General features: G+C 47.4%; 1 protein-coding gene across 1 annotated transcript in view; it reads left to right on the top strand.

The window, feature by feature from the left end:
• The window catches only part of LOC144687508 (dynein axonemal heavy chain 3-like), a 706779-nt gene that overhangs the window by 46301 nt on the left and 638101 nt on the right, over positions 1 to 22377 (top strand). Inside the window, exons 5-7 of the mRNA XM_078553740.1 lie at positions 222 to 361; positions 4424 to 4582; positions 4689 to 4917. Coding sequence (XP_078409866.1) covers positions 222 to 361; positions 4424 to 4582; positions 4689 to 4917 — 528 coding nt within the window. The remainder of the gene's footprint in view (positions 1 to 221; positions 362 to 4423; positions 4583 to 4688; positions 4918 to 22377) is intronic.

Genomic DNA, 22377 nt, shown 5'->3' on the forward strand with positions numbered 1-22377 from the left:
TTACTTCAGTGTGTTTCATCAACTAGAACAGAGAAAGGAATGTCAATTCCAGTTGTGCAGATGAGAGCTTGCCTCCCAGAAGCTTGTGGGATAGAATGAGCAGAACAGGTGTCTGTGGAGCCGACCCCATTTCTGAGAAGTAGCCAGTCTTTTTCTTAATTATTTGTGTTCTTACGTGTAGTAACATTTTGGACATCACCCTGTGCACTCTCTTTTCACAGTGGTTGATGCATAATATCCTGGAATCTTGGCTCCGTGTCCAAATGGCTTGGCTGTACCTGGAGCCGATATTCAGTTGCCAGGATATCCACAATCAGATCCCAGTGCAAGGAAAGATGTTTGAAGTGGTGGACTCAAACTGGTAAAGGAATCCTTTTGTAAAAAATAGAAACATGTTTAAATGGATGGCTTTTTCTGTTGGAGGGAGGGGAAGAGATATGGTCATTTTATGTTTTAGTTTAACTGAACTGCTTATATGGGGTTGGATGTGACATTTAATGTGATTCTACAATGAATAACATTAATCCAAATTCTCACTGAAAATTATTGTCGTTTCCAAATCTGAGTGGTAAATAGACTGATTATTAGCTGTTCACTATACATGTGAAAATGTTTGCTAATCTGGTTGTTGTTCTCTTAACATACTTGACAGAGCCCTGATTAAAATTAAATCCCTGCCAGTGGAAATAATTTAAATACTGATAACAGTGATAAAATGCAATCAGCTTGGTTTATGTTGCAGTTGAAGTGTTTACATTTAACCTTCCAGTCCAATGTCTTCCTATTACTCTCAGAATAATGTGTATGTAGATCGACTTTGCTTTTTAAACTCACCGAGTAAATCAGGCTCCTTATGTCAGTCGAGCTCAAAGTCCAACAGGCTTTGGAAGCTGAATGGCAGTATTGTCTTCAAGGCTTGAGGGATGCAATTAGCAATCTCGAGCTCCTGTGTTGAAATATGAGCCTCGTATAAGGCAAGAGCGTGGGAGATTAAAGTAAAACTATAACAATGAGAATATCCCTTTTAATTACAAAAACACTGGACTGGGAAATATAGCAAGCGTTTTAAAAATGATCCAGTTAATTAATTTATTCTTCTCATTTAAAGCTAGTATCTTTGGCACATTATGGTGTCATTTCATTGATTCAAAAGCCAGTTCATTATCATACAAAAATCATACCAGAGAGTGCAGACAGATTTTGTCATTTAAGGACCCAGAGACCTGTTTCTCACTCAAGGGGTGTCAGTATATATGGAGTAAAGCTCAGTACAGCTCCTAACTATGTTACCACCAAATAAATAGAAATTTCCAATATTTAATATTTTCACAACTCACAGTGGCTATGAAGTACACCTTGTACAGCACAGTTTGTATCAAGGATGAGATGTTAAACTCAGCCCGCCCCCCCGCCCCCCGGTCTACCCTCTCAGGTGGATGGAAAAGATCCCATGGCACAATTTGAAGAAGAGCAGGGTAGTTCTCCCTGGTGCCTGGACAATATTTAGCTCTCAATCAATATCTCTAAAACAGATGATCTGGTCATTTATCATATTACTGTTTGTGGGAGCTTGCTGTGCGCAAATTGGCTGCTGTGTTTCCTATATTACAACAATGACTACGCTTCAAAAGTACGCCATTGGCTGTAAAGCGCTTTGGGACGTCTTGAGGGTGTGAAAAGTGCTATAGAAATGCAAGTCTGGCTTTGTTTAAGGAATCAGGAATTAACAGTCATAGTCTAAACAGCCTGGGATGAGTTTTTAACTGGCCTTACGGAGTGAAGCACCAGACTCAAGCCAGTTCCATTCACATTAATATCAAAAGCAGTAGAATGAGCCAGATCCATGAACAGATGGCCAATCAGAACATTGGTTTACAGCTTAAATGATGTTGTCTGAGAGGCTGAAGTAAAGGCATCTGATACATGTTTTGTCAGATGCAATTTTATAAAACCAGGCTGGAGCAGACTTAAATTGGCTATCGCATAAATTTCATACTCACCAAAATGTGAAATACTAAACAATCTTCTCATTCTATGCACACAGTTAAAATGTATGTTCCTAAACATAGATCAGCCTCAGCCTTTCTGCAAATGTGTTTTGAATATTATATTGTGCTGTGAAATTTAAGGGCCAGAATATATATGCAAAGTATAAAAATTGCTGAATCCAGTTAACAGAACCCAATTGGGTCCTACAAGTTATTAAATGACTGCACTGTGTAGGACAAGGGGCTTTCATTTCCATGAATGAATTCAATTATTGTCTCACTTCTCTATTATAGCTGTAATATTTATATGGTCCTTCTGTTAATCCTTTTCACATTTAAGTTCCTTTCAGTTATGATGGGAAGAACCTTGTGCCCTCTCCCTGTGGCGGGTTTGGTGGCATTTAATCAGATGGGAGGGTAGCAGCATGGGGAGGGGACCCTGCCATGGGGGAGATGGGGGCAGATAGGAGGGGACCGAGCCATGGGGTGGATGAGGGGTACCCTGACATGGGGTGGATGGAGGTATTGGCAAGGACTCCACCATGGGGTGGATAGGAGGTACCCCGCAAACATCCAACCTCCACCCCAATTAAGTCCATGGAGGAAAAGCCCATCACCACTGACATTAACCCAGTGACAGGCAGCGGGTGCTCACCGTGTGGGTAGCACAGCAGACAAACCCTGGCACGTTTGCTTGCAGGCTCCTGGTGGTGGCTGGGGGGTGGGGGTGAGCAGTGCCCCTCATCCAGTCACTCCATGCCTGATCAATGGACTCAGCATCGGGAAGTGGAGGGGCAATCACTGATAGCCAAACCCTCTCCTCATCAACCCAACTCCTCCTGATCTCCCTCCTGTCATCACTCACCTGTCTCTGGGATCCAGTGACAATATTAGGCTTGGGTGGGCGTTGTACTGGCAGCAGCAACCATCTCCCAAAGAACTGCTGGCCTCTGATTGGCTGGCAGCTCTGAGCAGGCGGGATTTCTGCCCTGGGGCCCTGGGATCCTGGGGAAGGCCTGCTGCTGTCCAGTTAAGTGCCCGAGTGGGCCTTTCTAAAATGAGGCAGTGCAGAACTCTCACTGGTTCTTCAGCTGAGGGCCGAGACCCCCATCATCTCCATTAGGTACCACCCAAAGGGCTCTGTTACAGATATTGAAAGGCTTTTCATTGTCACATGACCCTCTCAGATTTGTGCATTTCCTATATAAGAATTAAATATTCTATTCATGGACCTTGTTTTAGAGTCAGATGTTACTTGATTCATGAACACGCCATGGATGAAATACAAAACTAAATATAAATACCAATTAGTATTCCTCAGCAGGAAAAATAAATCACTAATCTCTGCAACAGGAAGTATCTTCCACCTGAGCACAGGTAGGGTGCTGCAGATTCCGTCTATTAATGGTGGTGTGACACTGGATATGTGAATACTCTGAAAACCACATGCGTTTGATAAATAGTCAGTCGTCTTCAGGCGTGAAACAGAAATCTTTGTGAATCATACAGCAAGATGCAATTTATATTTCAAATATGCTTTTTTAAAAAGGTTTAATTTATGAAGCATGTTTAAGTATATTTTAGAAAGACAATCCTCTGGGTTTAGTATCCCTGGCAGGTTTTTTTTGATAGAGCGAGATTTTTCTAATTTAATTTGTGCTGGTTTATGAAGAATTACATAGCCGTAGTCATCAACTCCCCAGTGCTCTAGTTTATGTTTAATCTGTCGCAGAGAACCATCAATGTTAGAACAGTTTCAAAGTGAGAAACCTGAATTAGTGTACCACACTGAGCCACATCTAAAAGAACGAAAGACTTGCATTTATATAGCACCTTTCACAACCTCAGGATGTCCATTAGGGGATTGAAGACCGGGGAGTTGCTACAATGGTCAACTGATTCACAACACCGCTTTCAAACCCTTGCTCCCAGTTGAATGCTAAGTCTCACATCTCTGCTATATACTGCAATGGCTTTTTGTTGGCACAGTGTGTTTCTTTGTGTTAAAATTGATAATTATTCCTCAATTGCAGTTTGACAGACACTAGCATTTTATTACCTTAAAATAAGGTGCAAGTATTGAACTCAAGAATGGAAACCTGCTCTGAACGAATTAACAAAATTATATTTCAAAACACTTTCTTCTGTCCAGCTGATAATGGAAAGTTTCAAATAGCTGTCTCAGGATAAAATCATTCACATTGAGAACAATTGCTGCTTTTCACATTCCATTTACCTATAATTTAAGAGAATAAGGACAGCTGCATGTGCTTTTGTACCAGGCGAGGCTGACATATTAACACGGGGCTGGTGGCTTAAAGCTAGGCTAAAAATTCATGCCGTTGTTTTGTAGCAGTGGGTTTTCAATGAAGGTTGTGAAGCCTGTTGTGCAAGGTATAGTTACTGCATTCAGTCTATTCTGTCTGGCACACTAGGAGGCTGATAATGAAAGAGTCGGTGAAGGAGGCCAATGCTATGCAAGTTATCTCACAGCCACAGATGCTGGATAAGCTGAAGGAGGCAGAGTCACTGTTGGATGACATTCAGAAAGGCCTCAACGAATATTTAGAAAAGAAAAGACTCTTCTTCCCTCGGTAAATGAGAAAAAATACTCTTTTACTTTTGCTCATTTGTTTTATCAGCTTGTTTCATTTTAACGAGTTATGTTTGATGCTTTTCCCCTTCTCTCCCTGGTTTCAGCTTTTTCTTCCTTTCTAACGATGAACTGCTGGAAATTCTCTCAGAGACAAAGGATCCGCTTCGAGTCCAGCCGCATTTAAAGAAATGCTTTGAAGGGATTGCCCAGCTCACCTTTAATGCGGAGAAAGAAATCACACACATTCAGTCAGCAGAAGGTGAGAGAGTGGAGCTTGTCCACCGCGTCATTCCATCCAGAGCCAAGGACCTCGTGGAAAAGTGGCTTTATGAGGTGAAGTGGCTACTCTATCTCTGCTTTACTCAGCTAGAAACTCTTATACTATCATGTCCCTGTCTCCCTCCAGCCCACTAACAACACAGCACATTCCTCCTCAAGTTCCACTGGCTCATTGTGAGTAAATACTTAATATCATGGAAGCCACACATAGGGCAGAATTTTACAGCCCGTTTCGGCAGGGACGGGGCTGTAAAATGCGGCGAAACATTCTAAACCTCATTGACTTCAGCGGGAACGTAAAATCCCACTGCTGTAAAATTCTGCCCATTGTTCACCCTGTATTTTAAATAGGATTGCTGCTGTGCTTGTCTTTTGATGATGTTACGTGGCTAATAGGACTAAAATCAAAACTCAGACTTGAATCGACTTATAATTTAGGCCATATCCAGCATCATGTGATTTATGAATGGCTCTAAATAAACATAATGTAACTCAGGTACATTTTGCATACATGAAGGACATTTGCCTGTAAAAACTGAACATTGCCAAGGATAATGTTCCGTTAAACTTCAGGTCATTCTTACTTTTTTTTTAACTGTTCAGATATTGTTGTTGCTGCACAGTAGCTGAAGGTACTGTGTCGGAAAGCACAGAACAATCACACAGGCCTCACTATGATGTGGTGCTGTGTTACAGCTATTAGCTATTTTCAATCATTGCCTCAAGCCTCTGTAAATTCTTCTCTCTGTCCTGTGCTGGTTCTCCGTGTTGTCTGTCCTGTATCCAGACGTGCAACTGGTAGAGGTGACTGATAAACTGGCTGGTAAGTGGAAGTCTATGTGAAATGCTGATTATCTCAACCCTAAGACCCCCAAACGATTTTCACGTGTAGCATCCACTTTACAATCTAGGAGTAAATCACCATCCACATGGGGTGAAGTTGGCTTTAGTCAGTAGCACAAAGCAGGTGATAGTAAGCCACCAAATCCCCAACCTATTTTAAACCTCTCCTGATTGTATTGATGATTAAAGTTCATGGAAATTGAATTGATTAGTCTAACTGATTAGTCTAATTGGTTAGTATGTAAAATGGATGGTCAAAATTTTCTACTGCCCAAAAGTAACTTCATCACCATTGACTCTTCATTCTCTGCTGCTCAGTAATAGTAAAACTATATTGTTCAAGGGAGAAAAACAAATGATTATGTATCTTATTGAAACATAAAAGATTCTGAGGGGGCTTGACAGGGTAGATGCTGAGAGGATGTTGCCCCTTGTGGGGGGGATCTAGACCCAAGGGGCACAGTTTACAAATAAGGGGTTTCCCATTTAAGATGGAGGTGAGGAGGAATTTCTACTGTGAGGGCCATTAGTCTTTGGAATTCTCTTCCCCAGTGATCAGAAGAGGCTGAGTTATTGAATATATTCGAGGCTGAGTTAGACAAATTTTTGGTCGACGAGGGAGTCGAGGATTATGGCCACAATCAGATCAGCCATGTTCTTATTGAATGGTGGAGCAGGCTCAATGGGCTGAATGGCCTATCCCTACTTCTGCTTCTTATGATCGAATCTGGCAGGTGAGTGGGATTAGACACTGAAAAATTGTTTCTAGTTGTTGGGAAGGTCAACATTGGGGCTGTAAACATAAAGAGCACCTAATAAATCCAGTAGGGAATTCAGGAGAAACTTCTTTACCCAGAAAAAGGTTAGAATGTGTAAGCCATTGCCACAAGTATTTGGGGAGATCGCAGGAATACATTTATGGGGAGGTTAGACATGAAGGTGGAAGGAATAGAAGCTAATGATGACAGAGCGAGATGAAATAGGGGTGCAAGGAGCATCAACACCAGCAGAGACCAGTTGGGCTGAATGGCCTGTTTCTGTGCTGTACATTCCATGTAATTAATCACTTGACTCAATTTAAAAAGTTTTGAGTCATGTTTAAGAAGCAGTGGGGTTAATTTTCATCTTCTCTGACTGGTAATCTGACTAAGTGAATGGCCCTGTTATAGATCCACCCCTGCTGCTGAACTGACCCATACCCAGGCCCCAATCTCAATTGACATTGAGCCACATAAGGAGACACAGGACAGGCGGCCAAAAGCTTAGTCAAAGAGGCAGGTGTTGAGGAAAGTCTTAAAGGAGGATTGAGAAGTGGAGGGGTTTAGGGGGGGATTTTCAGAGCTATGGCCTTGACAGCTGAAGACACATCCATCATTGGTGGGGCAAAGGAACTGGGGAATGCACAGGAGGCAATAGTGGGAGGACAGCAAGGGTTCTCCTGTGGGTTTGGAGGAGATTACAAAGATAGGGTGGTATGGAGGGATTGGAAAACAATTGGGGAATCTTGTTGAGGCATTGGGGGTCTCGCCTGCTGGCTGGAGAGCTGGCGAGAGACCTTCGCTGCCTCTTTCTGGGAGGTCCCACTGAACCATGAGTCAATCAGGCAGTGGCAAGGCCAGCAGCAGGCCTTTCCCTGGAATTAAGACCCGGGGGTGGGTGGGGTGGCAGTCAAGCCTACAGAGAGCAGTTGGCCAATCAGAGGGCAGCAGTTCTTGTGCCCCGCTGCGCCGCTGGGGAGGCTGTGACTGCTGCTGGAAGGACAGGCACCAGCACCTAGGATCGCAGAGTGACCAAGGCCACAGTTAAGTAATATGAGAGGGAGGGATTTTGTGAGGTGAGGGTCAGGGTTAGAGGGGTCAGCAGCAAGGGCAAGGGTGTGGCCCTCAGAGGCCCCCCTCCCCCTCCCAATGTTGAGTCTCTGGATGAGGAACTGAGTGTCTTTGATCGAGGGATGCCCTGCCCCCATCCCCCCACGCAGATCATGTGGGGAAGTGCGAGGTTATTCACTTTGTCTGTGAGAATAGAAAAGCAGAATATTTTTTAAAAGGTGTGAAACTTGTAAATGTTGATGTTCAGAGAGAATTGGGTGTAATCATACAAGTAACTCAGAAAGTTAGCATACAGGTACAGCAAGCAATTCAGAAGGCAAATGGCATGTTGGCCTTTATTGCAAGGGGATTGGAGCACAGGAATAAAGAAGTCCTGCTTCAGTTACACAGGGTTTTGATGAGACCACGTCTGAAATACTATGTGCAGCTTTGGTCTCTATGGACAGAATTTTACACCGGCAGGATTTTATGGTCCTGCCAAAGTCAATGGACTTTTCAATGGCTCACCACATTTTACAGCCCTGCCCCGGGGTCATAAAATTCCGCCCTATATTCAAGGAAGGATATACTTGCATTGGAGACAGGACAGCAAAGGTTCACTAGATTGGCCCCTGGGATGATGGGGTTGTCCTGTGATGAGATGCTGAGTAAATTGGATCTATATTCTCTGGAATTTAGAAGAACGAGAGGTGATTCTGAAGGAGCTTGACAGGGTTGATACTGAGATGTTTCCATTGCTCAGGAAATCTAGAATACGGAGGGCAGGTTGAGGGGGGCAAGTCTCAGGCTGATCATTTAGCACTGAGAGATAGGAAGACATTTCTTCATTCAAACGGCTTTGCAATTCTCTGCCTCAGAGGATTGTGGATGCTCCATCATTGAATACATTTACGGCTGGGATAGACAGATGTTGGTGTCTCAGGGAAGCAAGTGATATAGGGAGGGGGTGGGAAAGTGGAGTTAAGACATAAGATCAGCCAGGATCATATTTCTCATGTTCTTAAGTTCTGAGGGCTAGTGTTTCAACTGCAGCTGGACTGAGGCTGAGAGGGAGCCACACAATATTACAGTGGTGGAAGATGATGGTCTTGGTAATGGAGAGGATATAGGGTCAGAAACTCAGGTCCAAGTAAAGTTTAAACAGTCTGTTTAAACTAAACGTCAAGTTTAAACAGTCTGATTTTGCCTCAGACAAGGAGATGAACTGGTGTCAATAGCTGGAGAATAGAGTTTGTTGTGGGGACAGTAGCTCTGGTCTTCCTAAAGTCTCAAGGGGGAGAAATTCTGCTCTGCAGACGTCAGACTGGACGTCAGACAAGCAGTCTGACAACACAGTGGAGGGCTTGAGGGAGGTACTGGTGAGGTAGAGCTGAGAGTCATTAATTAAATGTCACACAGTTCCCATCATTGTTAAACCTTCAAACAACCTCACAAAGAGTCAACGCTTCCTTTGTTTCCAGCACTGTCATTCCTGAAATGTCCTCTCATTGCCAAATGACAGGCCACATGCTGTTAACATCACACTGTTGTTATAATACAAATAGTTTAAGAACACTGTCATATTGGACCAACAGCATGTGCATTGAGAATTCCATTAACAATGAAGGCGACTGAAGGTCAATGAGTTCAGTCGAGTGTGTAAATGTAATATCCATCCCTTTGACTACACAGGCCTTCAAAAAGCAATGTAAACATAGAAAGAAATAACTATCAGAGTCACCGCAAATAGAAATCAGGGTATTTAATTATTAGTGAGTAATCAGGACAAGCTGCAAGAGCTCTGTGTTCCTCTAACTCTAGCCTATTACACTGGTCCGTACCTTCTCTGCCCATGACAGCTGTGCCTTCAGCTGCCCAGGCCCTAAGGTTAGGAAGAAGTAGAAAGACTGAGGTAAGTAACGAAACCTGAACATTCTGTAGCACTGATGAATATTTGTTGTATTAAGCCCTTGTACTTACTAGGATGTTAGTGATTCTTTCCTTAGGGTATCTAAGAACAGGCTTTTGAACTTGTTCCTCTTGGATATGTTAAAGTCAGTGCTCTGGTAACTGCTCATTTATTGAGTTCAATTTCACGATTTCCCCCAGGGAGGTTAGGAACCTCTGTTCTTGGGACTACCATTCCAGTACCATCAACTATTACACCGTTGCCAAATGATGATCACACTGGCTCTTTAATACCAGCTACGGGTTGTGGAAATACTGAAACCTCATGAAGTGGTGCTATTCTTGTTTCTGTGCAGCCTCTTGCAGCAGTAATATTCTTATATGCAGTTTGAAAATGCTATTATGTAATGTAGCATGAAACGACCCTTTACTTTTAAAGCAGAAATGAAACCATGTAAAGAAAACACTCAGTGTCACCAGTAATGAAGATAGATTCACTGCTGTGCTTTATGGCTTTTTATTCCTATGTGATTGTGATACAGTCACACATAGGGACGAAAGCCATGGAATGCTCAGTGACACACCTCAGGGGAGCTTCACAGGGATTATTCCAAACCGTGCTATATGTATGAGCAGGCTTTCCATCATCAACTCTCGTCCAACCCATGTTCATCAGTTCATCTATAATAAACAAGGATTGCAAAAACACTTGCAATGTGAGACATCTACCAACTTGAGTAAATTATCAAACAAGCCTGATCTAGCAATCTATGCCGTTCACACTTTTACTGAAGCTTTTGCTCTCCAGTTAAACTCCTTTAGAGAATGAATAATAATTATCTTTTTAGTGCTTTGCCATGTTTGGTTAGAAAGTTGTTTTCACAAGTTGATTTGCTCTTGTTTAATTACATCCAGTTTAAAAAGTGCATATATTTAAATTAAAATTAATTTGATACATTAGTTATAAAGACACTGACTCCAACTATCCTGAGAGAAAGAATGCACTGCTCACAGTCAAGCTAGCCAGCAGCTGTTCCGAAATCTTACAGTGAAGTGATGTATATCAGTAAGGTTCTGCCTCAGTAATTGCCTGAGAGCACTCATGTTCTGTCAGAGTTCGAGACACACAGGTGTAGCTGAGCCCAAATTCAGTCAGTGTGACCAGTCCTGGTTAGAACTGAGGGGCTGCTTTGCTCCTGCATCTGTTTTTCTTCTTAATTGAAATTTATTCCAATAAAAGCTCACTGTACAAACAGATCTCTCCGCTCTGTTTCCTGACTGCATCTCATGGCAATTGGTTGTTTGGCAAAGAATGTTCAGCAAATATTTAGACAGATGCTATCATTGTCATAACATGAATGAAATATTTATCCCACTATTACAAGGTTAAGAATCATTGGAATCCATGATTACAAAACAATGGAAGAGAATGAATGATGACTTCAGTTTTGGTACAATGTGATTTACTTTAATAAAGGAATTTCACTTAAAATCCCAAACTACTGAAGCTTAGGGTATCTAGCTGGTGTTTTCAATAAAGAACAGTGCACACGTGGATTCAATTGTATATAGGACAGAAGACTTTTCCAATGACCTTGTAGGTCAAGAATGCCAGCTCCAACCTTTCAGAGAAAATGCATTGCATTTCTGAAAGCAGTGAGATTCAGAAATACACCTGCAATGATTTTTTTTCCCATTAATAATTCACAAACTGCATTCCAAGGCTGTGTTTGTACCTGAGGTACTATCTAAGAGTAAAAGATCCAACGTCACTGCCAACATGTGATTCAGCCAGCGGGGCTCTGGATTGACTGGGCAAGTATTCTGAAGTCTTCTCACTCATGCAGCTGCTTGTACTATACCCAGGATAACCCCCATCACTGTGGGAACCAGGTCTGATGCTGAACTGGAGCTCTACTCCTTAAGCAGTACAGGCTGGCCTGGTCTTGCTGAAACACCTCACACTGATCCACTGTTCAGGGCCCCCACTGCAGAAAGGCTTGAGAGCAGGAACCATGTTGCAGTAATGCGCAAGCAGCAAGATAAGGGCATTCTAAACAGTTCCATGGAATTATGCTCTGAGTAGAATAATGCTGCCTTCTCTTAAGTGAGCTTGATTATTCATAAGTAGTAATGAGGCTTTCAGATTATCACAAAGAATCTAATGCCCTTTAGGAAAGGAAATCTGCCACCCTTACCTGGTCTAGCCCATATGTGACTTTAGTCCCTCTTAATTGCCCTCTGAAATGTCCCAACAAGCCACTCACTCGAATTCGAAAAGACAGCTTGCCACCTCCTTCTCAGGGCTAGAAGGGATGACCAATAAGCACTGGCCTTCTCGATTACACCCACAAACTGAGAGCTGATATTTTTTAAAATCAGAATTGTAATGGAATTGAACTGAATTGGAAATGAAAGGAGGTCCAGAAAATGTTGGGGATCAGTTCAAAGGTGGCATTTCACAGCGTCTCCCAGATCTGGTCCAGCAGCTGACTCTGTATGAAGGTTCCTTGTGTTCCTTAGATTGTAGAATGTTCTAATTTTCTAAGGTTTGATGCACATTTGGCTCTTGCTGCCTGCACCCTAATTATCTGATTACAAAGTGCAGTTGCCAATTTATCTGACTAATAGAATATTAAAATAATAATTACTTTCTTCACATCTGGATTAGTCGTCCTAAACTGTATTGGAATCACTATTAAAAACAAAATCATTGTGAGATAATTAGGTGAATATTGTAATTGGTTATTATGTAAATTATGAATTCTTAAATTGGGGCTGATTTAACATTTTACGCCCAGGATACTTTATTCTCAGGATGAGTGTGTGCTGGCAAGGACAGAATTTATTGTCCATCCTAATTGCCCTTGAGAAGGTGGTGGTGAGCCACCATCTTTAATCTCTGCACTCTGTGTCGTGTAAGGTCACACACAGTGCAATTAGTGAGAGAGTTCCAAGGTTTCGATGCAGTAACAGTGAAGAAACGATGAGGTGTATTTCCAAGTCCGGATGGTGTGTGATCTGGAGATAATGATAATTCCATTTAATTTCCCTTTTCCTTGGTAGAGTTTGCAGGGCTAGGCGATGTTGAAGAGAGACATTCGCTCCGAGCGCTGCCAGACCCAGGAATCTCCTTTAGAGGCCTGGGGACCCCACCTTCTTTTCCCCGTTTCCCTGCCCGACAGTACTGAGTGAACCCAGAAGTCTTTTGGGTGTGGCATTCTGTGATTCACTCCCAGTTTCCAAGGAAACCACCATTGAACTTCCTTCCACCATAAGGGCAGAAGCAGCAATGTTCAGAAGCATTCACAACACCTCGGATACTGAAGCAGTCGGTGTCCATATGCAGCAAGTCCTGCACAACACTCAGACTTCGACCGATGGGTGGCAAGTAACCGACACGGCACTCAAGTGATGGACAATGACAGGCTTCAGTGAGAGAGAATCATGCATTTGGTGCTTGACATTCAATGCCATTACCATGACCAAAACCACCACCATCAACATCTCACTCAAAAGAAGGAAATATGTGTAAAGAGAACATGGGAAATTGCAGCAAAGAAGGAATCAGTGCATTCTTATCCACAAGGGAAATTGCAACAATGAAAGAGTCAGTGTGATCGGATCGTGAGGGTATTCGCAGCGGCGAAGGAGAGGGTACAGAATGATTCCAAAAGTAAAACACTGTAATGAAGGAGTCAGTGCAGTCTGATTCCCCTGGGAAATCACAGCAATGCAGGAGTCAGTGCAGTCTGATCCCCCAGGGACTGGGCAGCAATGAAGGGGTCAGTACAGTCTAAACCCCCAGGGACTGGGCAGCAATGAAGGGGTCAGTGCAGTTTGAAACCCCATGGACTGACCAGCAATGAAGGATTCAGTGCAGTCTGAACCCCCCAGGGACTGGGCAGCAATGCAGGAGTCAGTGAAGTCTGATCCAAGAGGGACTGTGCAGCAATGCAGGAGTCAGTGCAGCCAAATCACTGAGGGACTGGGCAGCAAAGAAGGAGTCATTGTAGTCGGATTCCCCAGGGAGTGGGCAGCAATGCAGGAGTGAATGCAGCCTGATTACCCAGCGGCTGGGCAGCAACGAAGGGGTCAGTACAGACTGATCCCCCAGGGACAGAGCAGCAATGAAAGGGTCAGTGCAGTCTGATCCCCAGGGACAGAGCAGCAATGAAAGGGTCAGTGCAGTCTGATCCCCCAGGGACAGAGCAGCAATGAAAGGGTCAGTGCAGTCTGATCCCCCTTGGACTGGGCAGCAATGAAGGAGTCAGTGCAGTCTGAATCCCCAGGGACTGGGCAGCAATAAAGGAGTTAGTGCAGTCTGATTCCCCAGGGACTGGGCAGCAATGAAGGAGTCAATGCAGTCTGAATCCCCAGGGACTGGGCAGCAATAAAGGAGTTAGTGCAGTCTGATTCCCCAGGGACTGGGCAGCAATGAAGGAGTCAATGCAGTCTGAATCCCCAGGGACTGGGCAGCAATGAAGGAGTTAGTGCAGTCTGATCCCACAGGGATTGGGCAGCAATGAAGGAGTCAGTGCAGTCTGATAACCCATGGGCTGGGCAGCAAAGAAGGAGTCAGTGCAGTCTGATTCCCCGTGGACTGGGAAGCAATGAAGGAGTCAGTGCTATCAGATCCCACAGGGAAATTGCAGCAAAAGATTCATTAGCGTCTGATCCCACATGGGCTGGGCAGCAATGAAGGAGTCAGTGCAGTCTGATACCCCTGGGACAGAGCAGCAATGAAGGAGGCAGTGCAGTCTGATACCCCTGGGACAGAGCAGCAATGAAGGAGGCAGTGCAGTCTGATCCCACATGGGCTGGGCAGCTATGAAGGAGTCAGTGCAGCCAAATCACTCAAGGACTGGGCAGCAAAGAAGGAGTCAGTGCAGTCTGATCCCCCAGGGACTGGGCAGCAATGAAGGAGTCACTACAGCCTGAACCCCCAGGGACTAGGCAGGATTGAAGGAGGCAGTTCAGTTTGATCCCCCAGGGACTAAGCAGCAATAATGGGGTCAGTGAATTCTGATCCCCCAGGGACTGGGCACCAATGAAGGAGTCAGTGCAGTCTGATCACCCAGGGACTGAGCAGCAATAATCGGGTCAGTGAGTTCTGATCCCCCAGGGACTGGGCACCAATGAAGGAATCAGTGCTATCAGATCCCCCAGGGATTGGGCAGCAATGAAGGAGTCAGTGCTATCAGATCCCCCAGGGAAATTGAAGCAAGAGATTCATTACCGTCTGATCCCACATGGGCTGGGCAGCAATGAATGAGACAGTGCAGTCTGATTCCCCAGGGACTGGGCAGCAATGAATGAGACAGTGCAGTCTGATTCCCCAGGGACTGGGCAGCAATGAAGGAGTCAGTGCAGTCTGATTCCCCAGGGACTGGGCAGCAATAAAGGAGTCAGTGCAGTCTGATTCCTTAGGGACTGGGCAGCAATAAAGGAGTCAGTGCAGTCTGATTCCCCAGGGACTGGGCAGCAATAAAGGAGTCAGTGCAGTCTGATTCCTTAGGGACTGGGCAGCAATAAAGGAGTCAGTGCAGTCTGATTCCCCAGGGACTGGGCAGCAATAAAGGAGTCAGTGCAGTCTGATTCCTTAGGGACTGGGCAGCAATAAAGGAGTCAGTGCTATCAGATCCCCCAGGGAAATTGCAGCAAGAGATTCATTACCGTCTAATCCTAGAGGGACTGGGCAGCAAAGAAGGAGTCAGTGCAGCCAAATCACTCAGGGACTGGGCAGCAAAGAAGGAGTCATTGTAGTCGGATTCCCCAGGGAGTGGGCAGCAATGCAGGAGTGAATGCAGCCTGATTACCCAGCGGCTGGGCAGCAACGAAGGGGTCAGTACAGTCTGATCCCCCAGGGACTAGGCAACAATTAGGAGTCAGTGTAGTCTGATCCCCCAGGGACAGAGCAGCAATGAAAGGGTCAGGGAATACTGATCCCCTAGGGACTGAGCAGCAATGAAGGATTCAGTGAATACTGATCCCCTAGGGACTGGGCAGCAATGAAGGAGTCAGTGCAGTCTGAACCCAAAGGGACTGTGCAGCAATGAAGGAGTCAGTGCAGTCTGATCCCTCAGGGACTAGGCAGCAATGAAGGAGTCAGTGAATTATGATCCCCCAGGGACTGGGCAGCAATAAAGGCATCAGTGCAGTCTAATCCCCCATGGACTAGGCAGCAATGAAGGAGTCAGTGCAGTCTGATCCGCCAGGGACTGGGCAGCAATGCAGGATTCATTGCCGTCTGATCCCCCAGCGATTGACCAGCAAAGAAGGAGTCAGTGCTATCAGATGCCCCAGGGAAATTGCAGCAAGAGATTCAGGACTGTCTGATCCCCCATGGGCTGGGCAGCAATGAAGGAGTCAGTGCAGCCAAAACACTCAGGGACTAGGCAGCAATGAAGGAGTCAGTGCAGTCTGATCCCCCAGGGACTGGGCAGCAATGAAGGAGTCAGTGCAGTCTGATCCCCCAGGGACTGGGCAGCACTGATGGAGTCAGTGCAGTCTGATTCCCCAGGGACTGGGCAACAATAAAGGAGTTAGTGCAGTCTGATTCCCCAGGGATTGGGCAGCAATGAAGGAGTTAGTGCAGTCTGATTCCCCAGGGATTGGGCAGCAATGAAGGAGTCAGTGCAGTCTGATCCCACAGGGACTGGGCAGCAATAAAGGAGTTAGTGCAGTCTGATTCCCCAGGGATTGGGCAGCAATGAAGGAGTTAGTGCAGTCTGATTCCCCAGGGATTGGGCAGCAATGAAGGAGTCAGTGCAGTCTGATAACCCATGGGCTGGGCAGCAAAGAAGGAGTCAGTGCAGTCTGATTCCCCGTGGACTGGGAAGCAATGAAGGAGTCAGTGCTATCAGATCCCACAGGGAAATTGCAGCAAAAGATTCATTAGCGTCTGATCCCACATGGGCTGGGCAGCAAAATTGGGTCAGTGAATTCTGATCCCCCAGGGACTAGGCAGCAATGAAGGAGTCAGTGCAGTCTGATACCCCTGGGACAGAGCAGCAATGAAGGAGGCAGTGCAGTCTGATACCCCTGGGACAGAGCAGCAATGAAGGAGGCAGTGCAGTCTGATCCCACATGGGCTGGGCAGCTATGAAGGAGTCAGTGCAGCCAAATCACTCAAGGACTGGGCAGCAAAGAAGGAGTCAGTGCAGTCTGATCCCCCAGGGACTGGGCAGCAATGAAGGAGTCACTACAGCCTGAACCCCCAGGGACTAGGCAGGATTGAAGGAGGCAGTTCAGTTTGATCCCCCAGGGACTAAGCAGCAATAATGGGGTCAGTGAATTCTGATCCCCCAGGGACTGGGCACCAATGAAGGAGTCAGTGCAGTCTGATCACCCAGGGACTGAGCAGCAATAATCGGGTCAGTGAGTTCTGATCCCCAGGGACTGGGCACCAATGAAGGAATCAGTGCTATCAGATCCCCCAGGGGTTGGGCAGCAATGAAGGAGTCAGTGCTATCAGATCCCCCAGGGAAATTGCAGCAAGAGATTCATTACCGTCTGATCCCACATGGGGTGGGCAGCAATGAATGAGACAGTGCAGTCTGATTCCCCAGGGACTGGGCAGCAATGAAGGAGTCAGTGCAGTCTGATTCCCCAGGGACTGGGCAGCAATGAAGGAGTCAGTGCAGTCTGATTCCCCAGGGACTGGGCAGCAATAAAGGAGTCAGTGCAGTCTGATTCCCCAGGGACTGGGCAGCAATAAAGGAGTTAGTGCAGTCTGATTCCCCAGGGACTGGGCAGCAATGAAGGAGTCAGTGCAGTCTGATTCCCCAGGGACTGGGCAGCAATAAAGGAGTCAGTGCAGTCTGATTCCCCAGGGACTGGGCAGCAATAAAGGAGTCAGTGCAGTCTGATTCCCCAGGGACTGGGCAGCAATAAAGGAGTCAGTGCAGTCTGATCCCCCAGGGACTGGGCAGCACTGATGGAGTCAGTGCCGTCTGATCCCCCAGGGATTGGGCAGCAATGAAGGAGTCAGTGCAGTCTGATTCCCCAGGGACTGGGCAGCAATAAAGGAGTCAGTGCAGTCTGATCCCCCAGGGACTGGGCAGCACTGATGGAGTCAGTGCAGTCTGATTCCCCAGGGACTGGGCAGCAATAAAGGAGTTAGTGCAGTCTGATTCCCCAGGGATTGGGCAGCAATGAAGGAGTCAGTGCAGTCTGATAACCCATGGGCTGGGCAGCAAAGAAGGAGTCAGTGCAGTCTGATTCCCCGTGGACTGGGAAGCAATGAAGGAGTCAGTGCTATCAGATCCCACAGGGAAATTGCAGCAAAAGATTCATTAGCGTCTGATCCCACATGGGCTGGGCAGCAAAATTGGGTCAGTGAATTCTGATCCCCCAGGGACTAGGCAGCAATGAAGGAGTCAGTGCAGTCTGATACCCCTGGGACAGAGCAGCAATGAAGGAGGCAGTGCAGTCTGATACCCCAGGGACTGAGCAGCAATAATCGGGTCAGTGAGTTCTGATCCCCCAGGGACTGGGCACCAATGAAGGAATCAGTGCAGTCTGATCCCCCAGGGATTGGGCAGCAATGAAGGAGTCAGTGCTATCAGATCCCCCAGGGAAATTGCAGCAAGAGATTCATTACCGTCTGATCCCACATGGGCTGGGCAGCAATGAATGAGACAGTGCAGTCTGATTCCCCAGGGACTGGGCAGCAATGAATGAGACAGTGCAGTCTGATCCCACAGGGACTGGGCAGCAATGAAGGAGTCAGTGCAGTCTGATCCCCCAGGGACTGGGCAGCAATGAAGGAGTCAGTGCAGTCTGATTCCTTAGGGACTGGGCAGCAATAAAGGAGTCAGTGCAGTCTGATTCCTTAGGGACTGGGCAGCAATAAAGGAGTCAGTGCAGTCTGATTCCCCAGGGACTGGGCAGCAATAAAGGAGTCAGTGCAGTCTGATCCCCCAGGGACTGAGCAGCAATAATCGGGTCAGTGAATTCTGATCCCCCAGGGATTGGGTATTAATGAAGGAGTCAGTGCTGCCACTTCCCCCGATCATTGCAGCAATAGATTCAGGATTGTCTGAACCCCCAGGGACGAAGCAGCAATAATGGGGTCAGTGAATTCTGATCCCCGAGGGACTGGGCAGCAATAATCGGGTCAGTGAATTCTGATCCCCGAGGGACTGGGCAGCAATAATCGGGTCAGTGAATTCTGATCCCCGAGGGACTGGGCAGCAATATTCGGGTCAGTGAATTCTGATCCCACAGGGACTGGGCAGCAATGAAGGAGTCAGTGCAGTCTGATCCCACAGGGACTGGGCAGCAATGAAGGAGTCAGTGCAGTCTGATCCCCCAGGGACTGGGCAACAATGCAGGAGTCAGTGCAGTCTGATCCAAGAGGGACCGTGCAGCAATGCAGGAGTCAGTGCCGTCTGATCCCCCAGGGACTAAACAGGTTTGAAGGAGTCAGTGAAATCTGATCCCCCAAGGACTAGGCAGCAATAAAGGAATTAGTGCAGTCTGATCCCCTTGGGACAGAGCAACAATGAAGGATTCATTGCCCTCTGATCCCCCAGGGACTGGGCAGCAATGAAGGAGGCAGTGAATTATGATCCCCCAGGGACTGGGCAGCAATAAAGGCATCAGTGCAGTCTAATCCCCCATGGACTAGGCAGCAATAAAGGCATCAGTGCAGTCTAATCCCCCATGGACTAGGCAGCAATGAAGGAGTCAGTGCAGTCTGATCCGCCAGGGACTGGGCAGCAATGCAGGATTCATTGCCGTCTGATCCCCCAGCGATTGACCAGCAAAGAAGGAGTCAGTGCTATCAGATCCCCCAGGGAAATTGCAGCAAGAGATTCATTTCCGTCTGATCCCACATGGGCTGGGCAGCAATGAAAGTGTCAGTGCAGTCTAAACCCCCAGGGACCAGGCAGCAATGAAGGTGCCAGTGCAGCCAAATCACTCAGGGACTGGGCAGCAAAGAAGGAGTCAGTGCAGTCTAAACACCCAGGGACTGGGCATTAATGAAGGAGTCATTGCTGCCAGATCCCCCGAACATTGCAGCAATAGATTCAGGACTGTCTGATCCCCCATGGGCTGGGCAGCAATGAAGGAGTCAGTGCAGTCTGATTCCCCAGGGACTGGGCAGCAATGAAGGAGTCAGTGCAGTCTGATTCCTTAGGGACTGGGCAGCAATAAAGGAGTCAGTGCAGCCTGATTCCCCAGGGACTGGGCAGCAATGAAGGAGTCAGTGCAGTCTGATTCCTTAGGGACTGGGCAGCAATAAAGGAGTCAGTGCAGTCTGATTCCCCAGGGACTGGGCAGCAATAAAGGAGTCAGTGCAGTCTGATTCCTTAGGGACTGGGCAGCAATAAAGGAGTCAGTGCAGTCTGATCCCCCAGGGACTGAGCAGCAATAATCGGGTCAGTGAATTCTGATCCCCCAGGGATTGGGTATTAATGAAGGAGTCAGTGCTGCCACTTCCCCCGATCATTGCAGCAATAGATTCAGGATTGTCTGAACCCCCAGGGACGAAGCAGCAATAATGGGGTCAGTGAATTCTGATCCCCGAGGGACTGGGCAGCAATAATCGGGTCAGTGAATTCTGATCCCCGAGGGACTGGGCAGCAATAATCGGGTCAGTGAATTCTGATCCCCCAGGGACTGGGCAGCAATAATCGGGTCAGTGAATTCTGATCCCCCAGGGACTGGGCAGCAATGAAGGAGTCAGTGCAGTCTGATCCCACAGGGACTGGGCAGCAATGAAGGAGTCAGTGCAGTCTGATTCCCCAGGGACTGGGCAGCAATGAAGGAGTCAGTGCAGTCTGATTCCCCAGAGACTGGGCAGCAATGAAGGAGTCAGTGCAGTCTGATCCCCCAGGGACTGGGCAGCAATGAAGGAGTCAGTGCAGTCTGATCCCCCAGGGACTGGGCAGCAATGAAGGAATCAGTGCAGTCTGATCCCCCAGGGACTGGGCAGCAATGAAGGAGTCAGTGCAGTCTGATCCCACATGGGCTGGGCAGCTATGAAGGAGTCAGTGCAGTCTGATCCCCCAGGGACTGGGCAGTAATGAAGGAGTCAGTGCAGCCTGATCCCCCAGGGACTAAACAGGTTTGAAGGAGTCAGTGAATTCTGATCCCCCAAGGACTAGGCAGCAATAAAGGAATTAGTGCAGTCTGATCCCCTTGGGACAGAGCAACAATGAAGGATTCATTGCCCTCTGATCCCCCAGGGATTAGGCAGCAATGAAGGAGGCAGTGCAGTCTGATCCCTCAGGGACTGTGCAGCAATGCAGGAGTCAGTGCAGTCTGATCCCTCAGGGACTAGGCAGCAATGAAGGAGTCAGTGAATTATGATCCCCCAGGGACTGGGCAGCAATAAAGGCATCAGTGCAGTCTAATCCCCCATGGACTAGGCAGCAATAAAGGCCTCAGTGCAGTCTAATCCCCCATGGACTAGGCAGCAATGAAGGAGTCAGTGCAGTCTGATCCGCCAGGGACTGGGCAGCAATGCAGGATTCATTGCCGTCTGATCCCCCAGCGATTGACCAGCAAAGAAGGAGTCAGTGCTATCAGATCCCCCAGGGAAATTGCAGCAAGAGATTCATTTCCGTCTGATCCCACATGGGCTGGGCAGCAATGAAAGTGTCAGTGCAGCCAAATCACTCAGCGACTGGGCAGCAAAGAAGGAGTCAGTGCAGTCTAAACACCCAGGGACTGGGCATTAATGAAGGAGTCATTGCTGCCAGATCCCCCGAACATTGCAGCAATAGATTCAGGACTGTCTGATCCCCCATGGGCTGGGCAGCAATGAAGGAGTCGGTGCAGCCAAAACACTCAGGGACTAGGCAGCAATGAAGGAGTCAGTGCAGTCTGATCCCCCTGGGGCTGGGCAGCAATGAAGGAGTCAGTGCAGTCTGATTCCCCAGGGATTGGGCAGCAATAAAGGAGTCAGTGCAGTCTGATTCCCCAGGGAATGGGCAGCAATGAAGGAGTCAGTGCAGTCTGAATCCCCAGGGACTGGGCAGCAATGAAGGAGTCAATGCAGTCTGATTCCCCAGGGAATGGGCAGCAATGAAGGAGTCAGTGCAGTCTGAATCCCCAGGGACTGGGCAGCAATGATGGAGTCAGTGCAGTCTGAATCCCCAGGGACTGGGCAGCAATGAAGGAGTCAGTGCAGTCTGATACCCCATGGGCTGGGCAGCAATAAAGGAGTCAGTGCAGTCTGATAACCCATGGGCTGGGCAGCAAAGAAGGAGTCAGTGCAGTCTGATTCCCCGTGGACTGGGAAGCAATGAAGGAGTCAGTGCTATCAGATCCCACAGGGAAATTGCAGCAAAAGATTCATTAGCGTCTGATCCCACATGGGCTGGGCAGCAATAATCGGGTCAGTGAATTCTGATCCCCCAGGGACTAGGCAGCAATGAAGGAGTCAGTGCAGTCTGATACCCCTGGGACAGAGCAGCAATGAAGGAGGCAGTGCAGTCTGATCCCCCAGGGACTGGGCAGCTATGAAGGAGTCAGTGCAGCCAAATCACTCAAGGACTGGGCAGCAAAGAAGGAGTCAGTGCAGTCTGATCCCCCAGGGACTGGGCAGCAATGAAGGAGTCACTACAGCCTGAACCCCCAGGGACTAGGCAGGATTGAAGGAGGCAGTTCAGTTTGATCCCCCAGGGACTAAGCAGCAATAATGGGGTCAGTGAATTCTGATCCCCCAGGGACTGGGCACCAATGAAGGAGTCAGTGCAGTCTGATCACCCATGGACTGAGCAGCAATAATCGGGTCAGTGAGTTCTGATCCCCCAGGGACTGGGCAGCAATGAAGGAGTCAGTGCTATCAGATCCCCCAGGGAAATTGCAGCAAGAGATTCATTACCGTCTGATCCCACATGGACTGGGCAGCAATGAAGTAGTCAGTGCAGTCTGATCCAAGAGGGACTGAGCAGCAATGCAGGAGTCAGTGCAGCCTGATCCCCCAGGGACTAGGCAG

This window comes from Cetorhinus maximus, chromosome 12 (genome assembly GCF_964194155.1).
Source record: "Cetorhinus maximus chromosome 12, sCetMax3.hap1.1, whole genome shotgun sequence".
Lineage (NCBI taxonomy): Eukaryota > Metazoa > Chordata > Chondrichthyes > Lamniformes > Cetorhinidae > Cetorhinus > Cetorhinus maximus.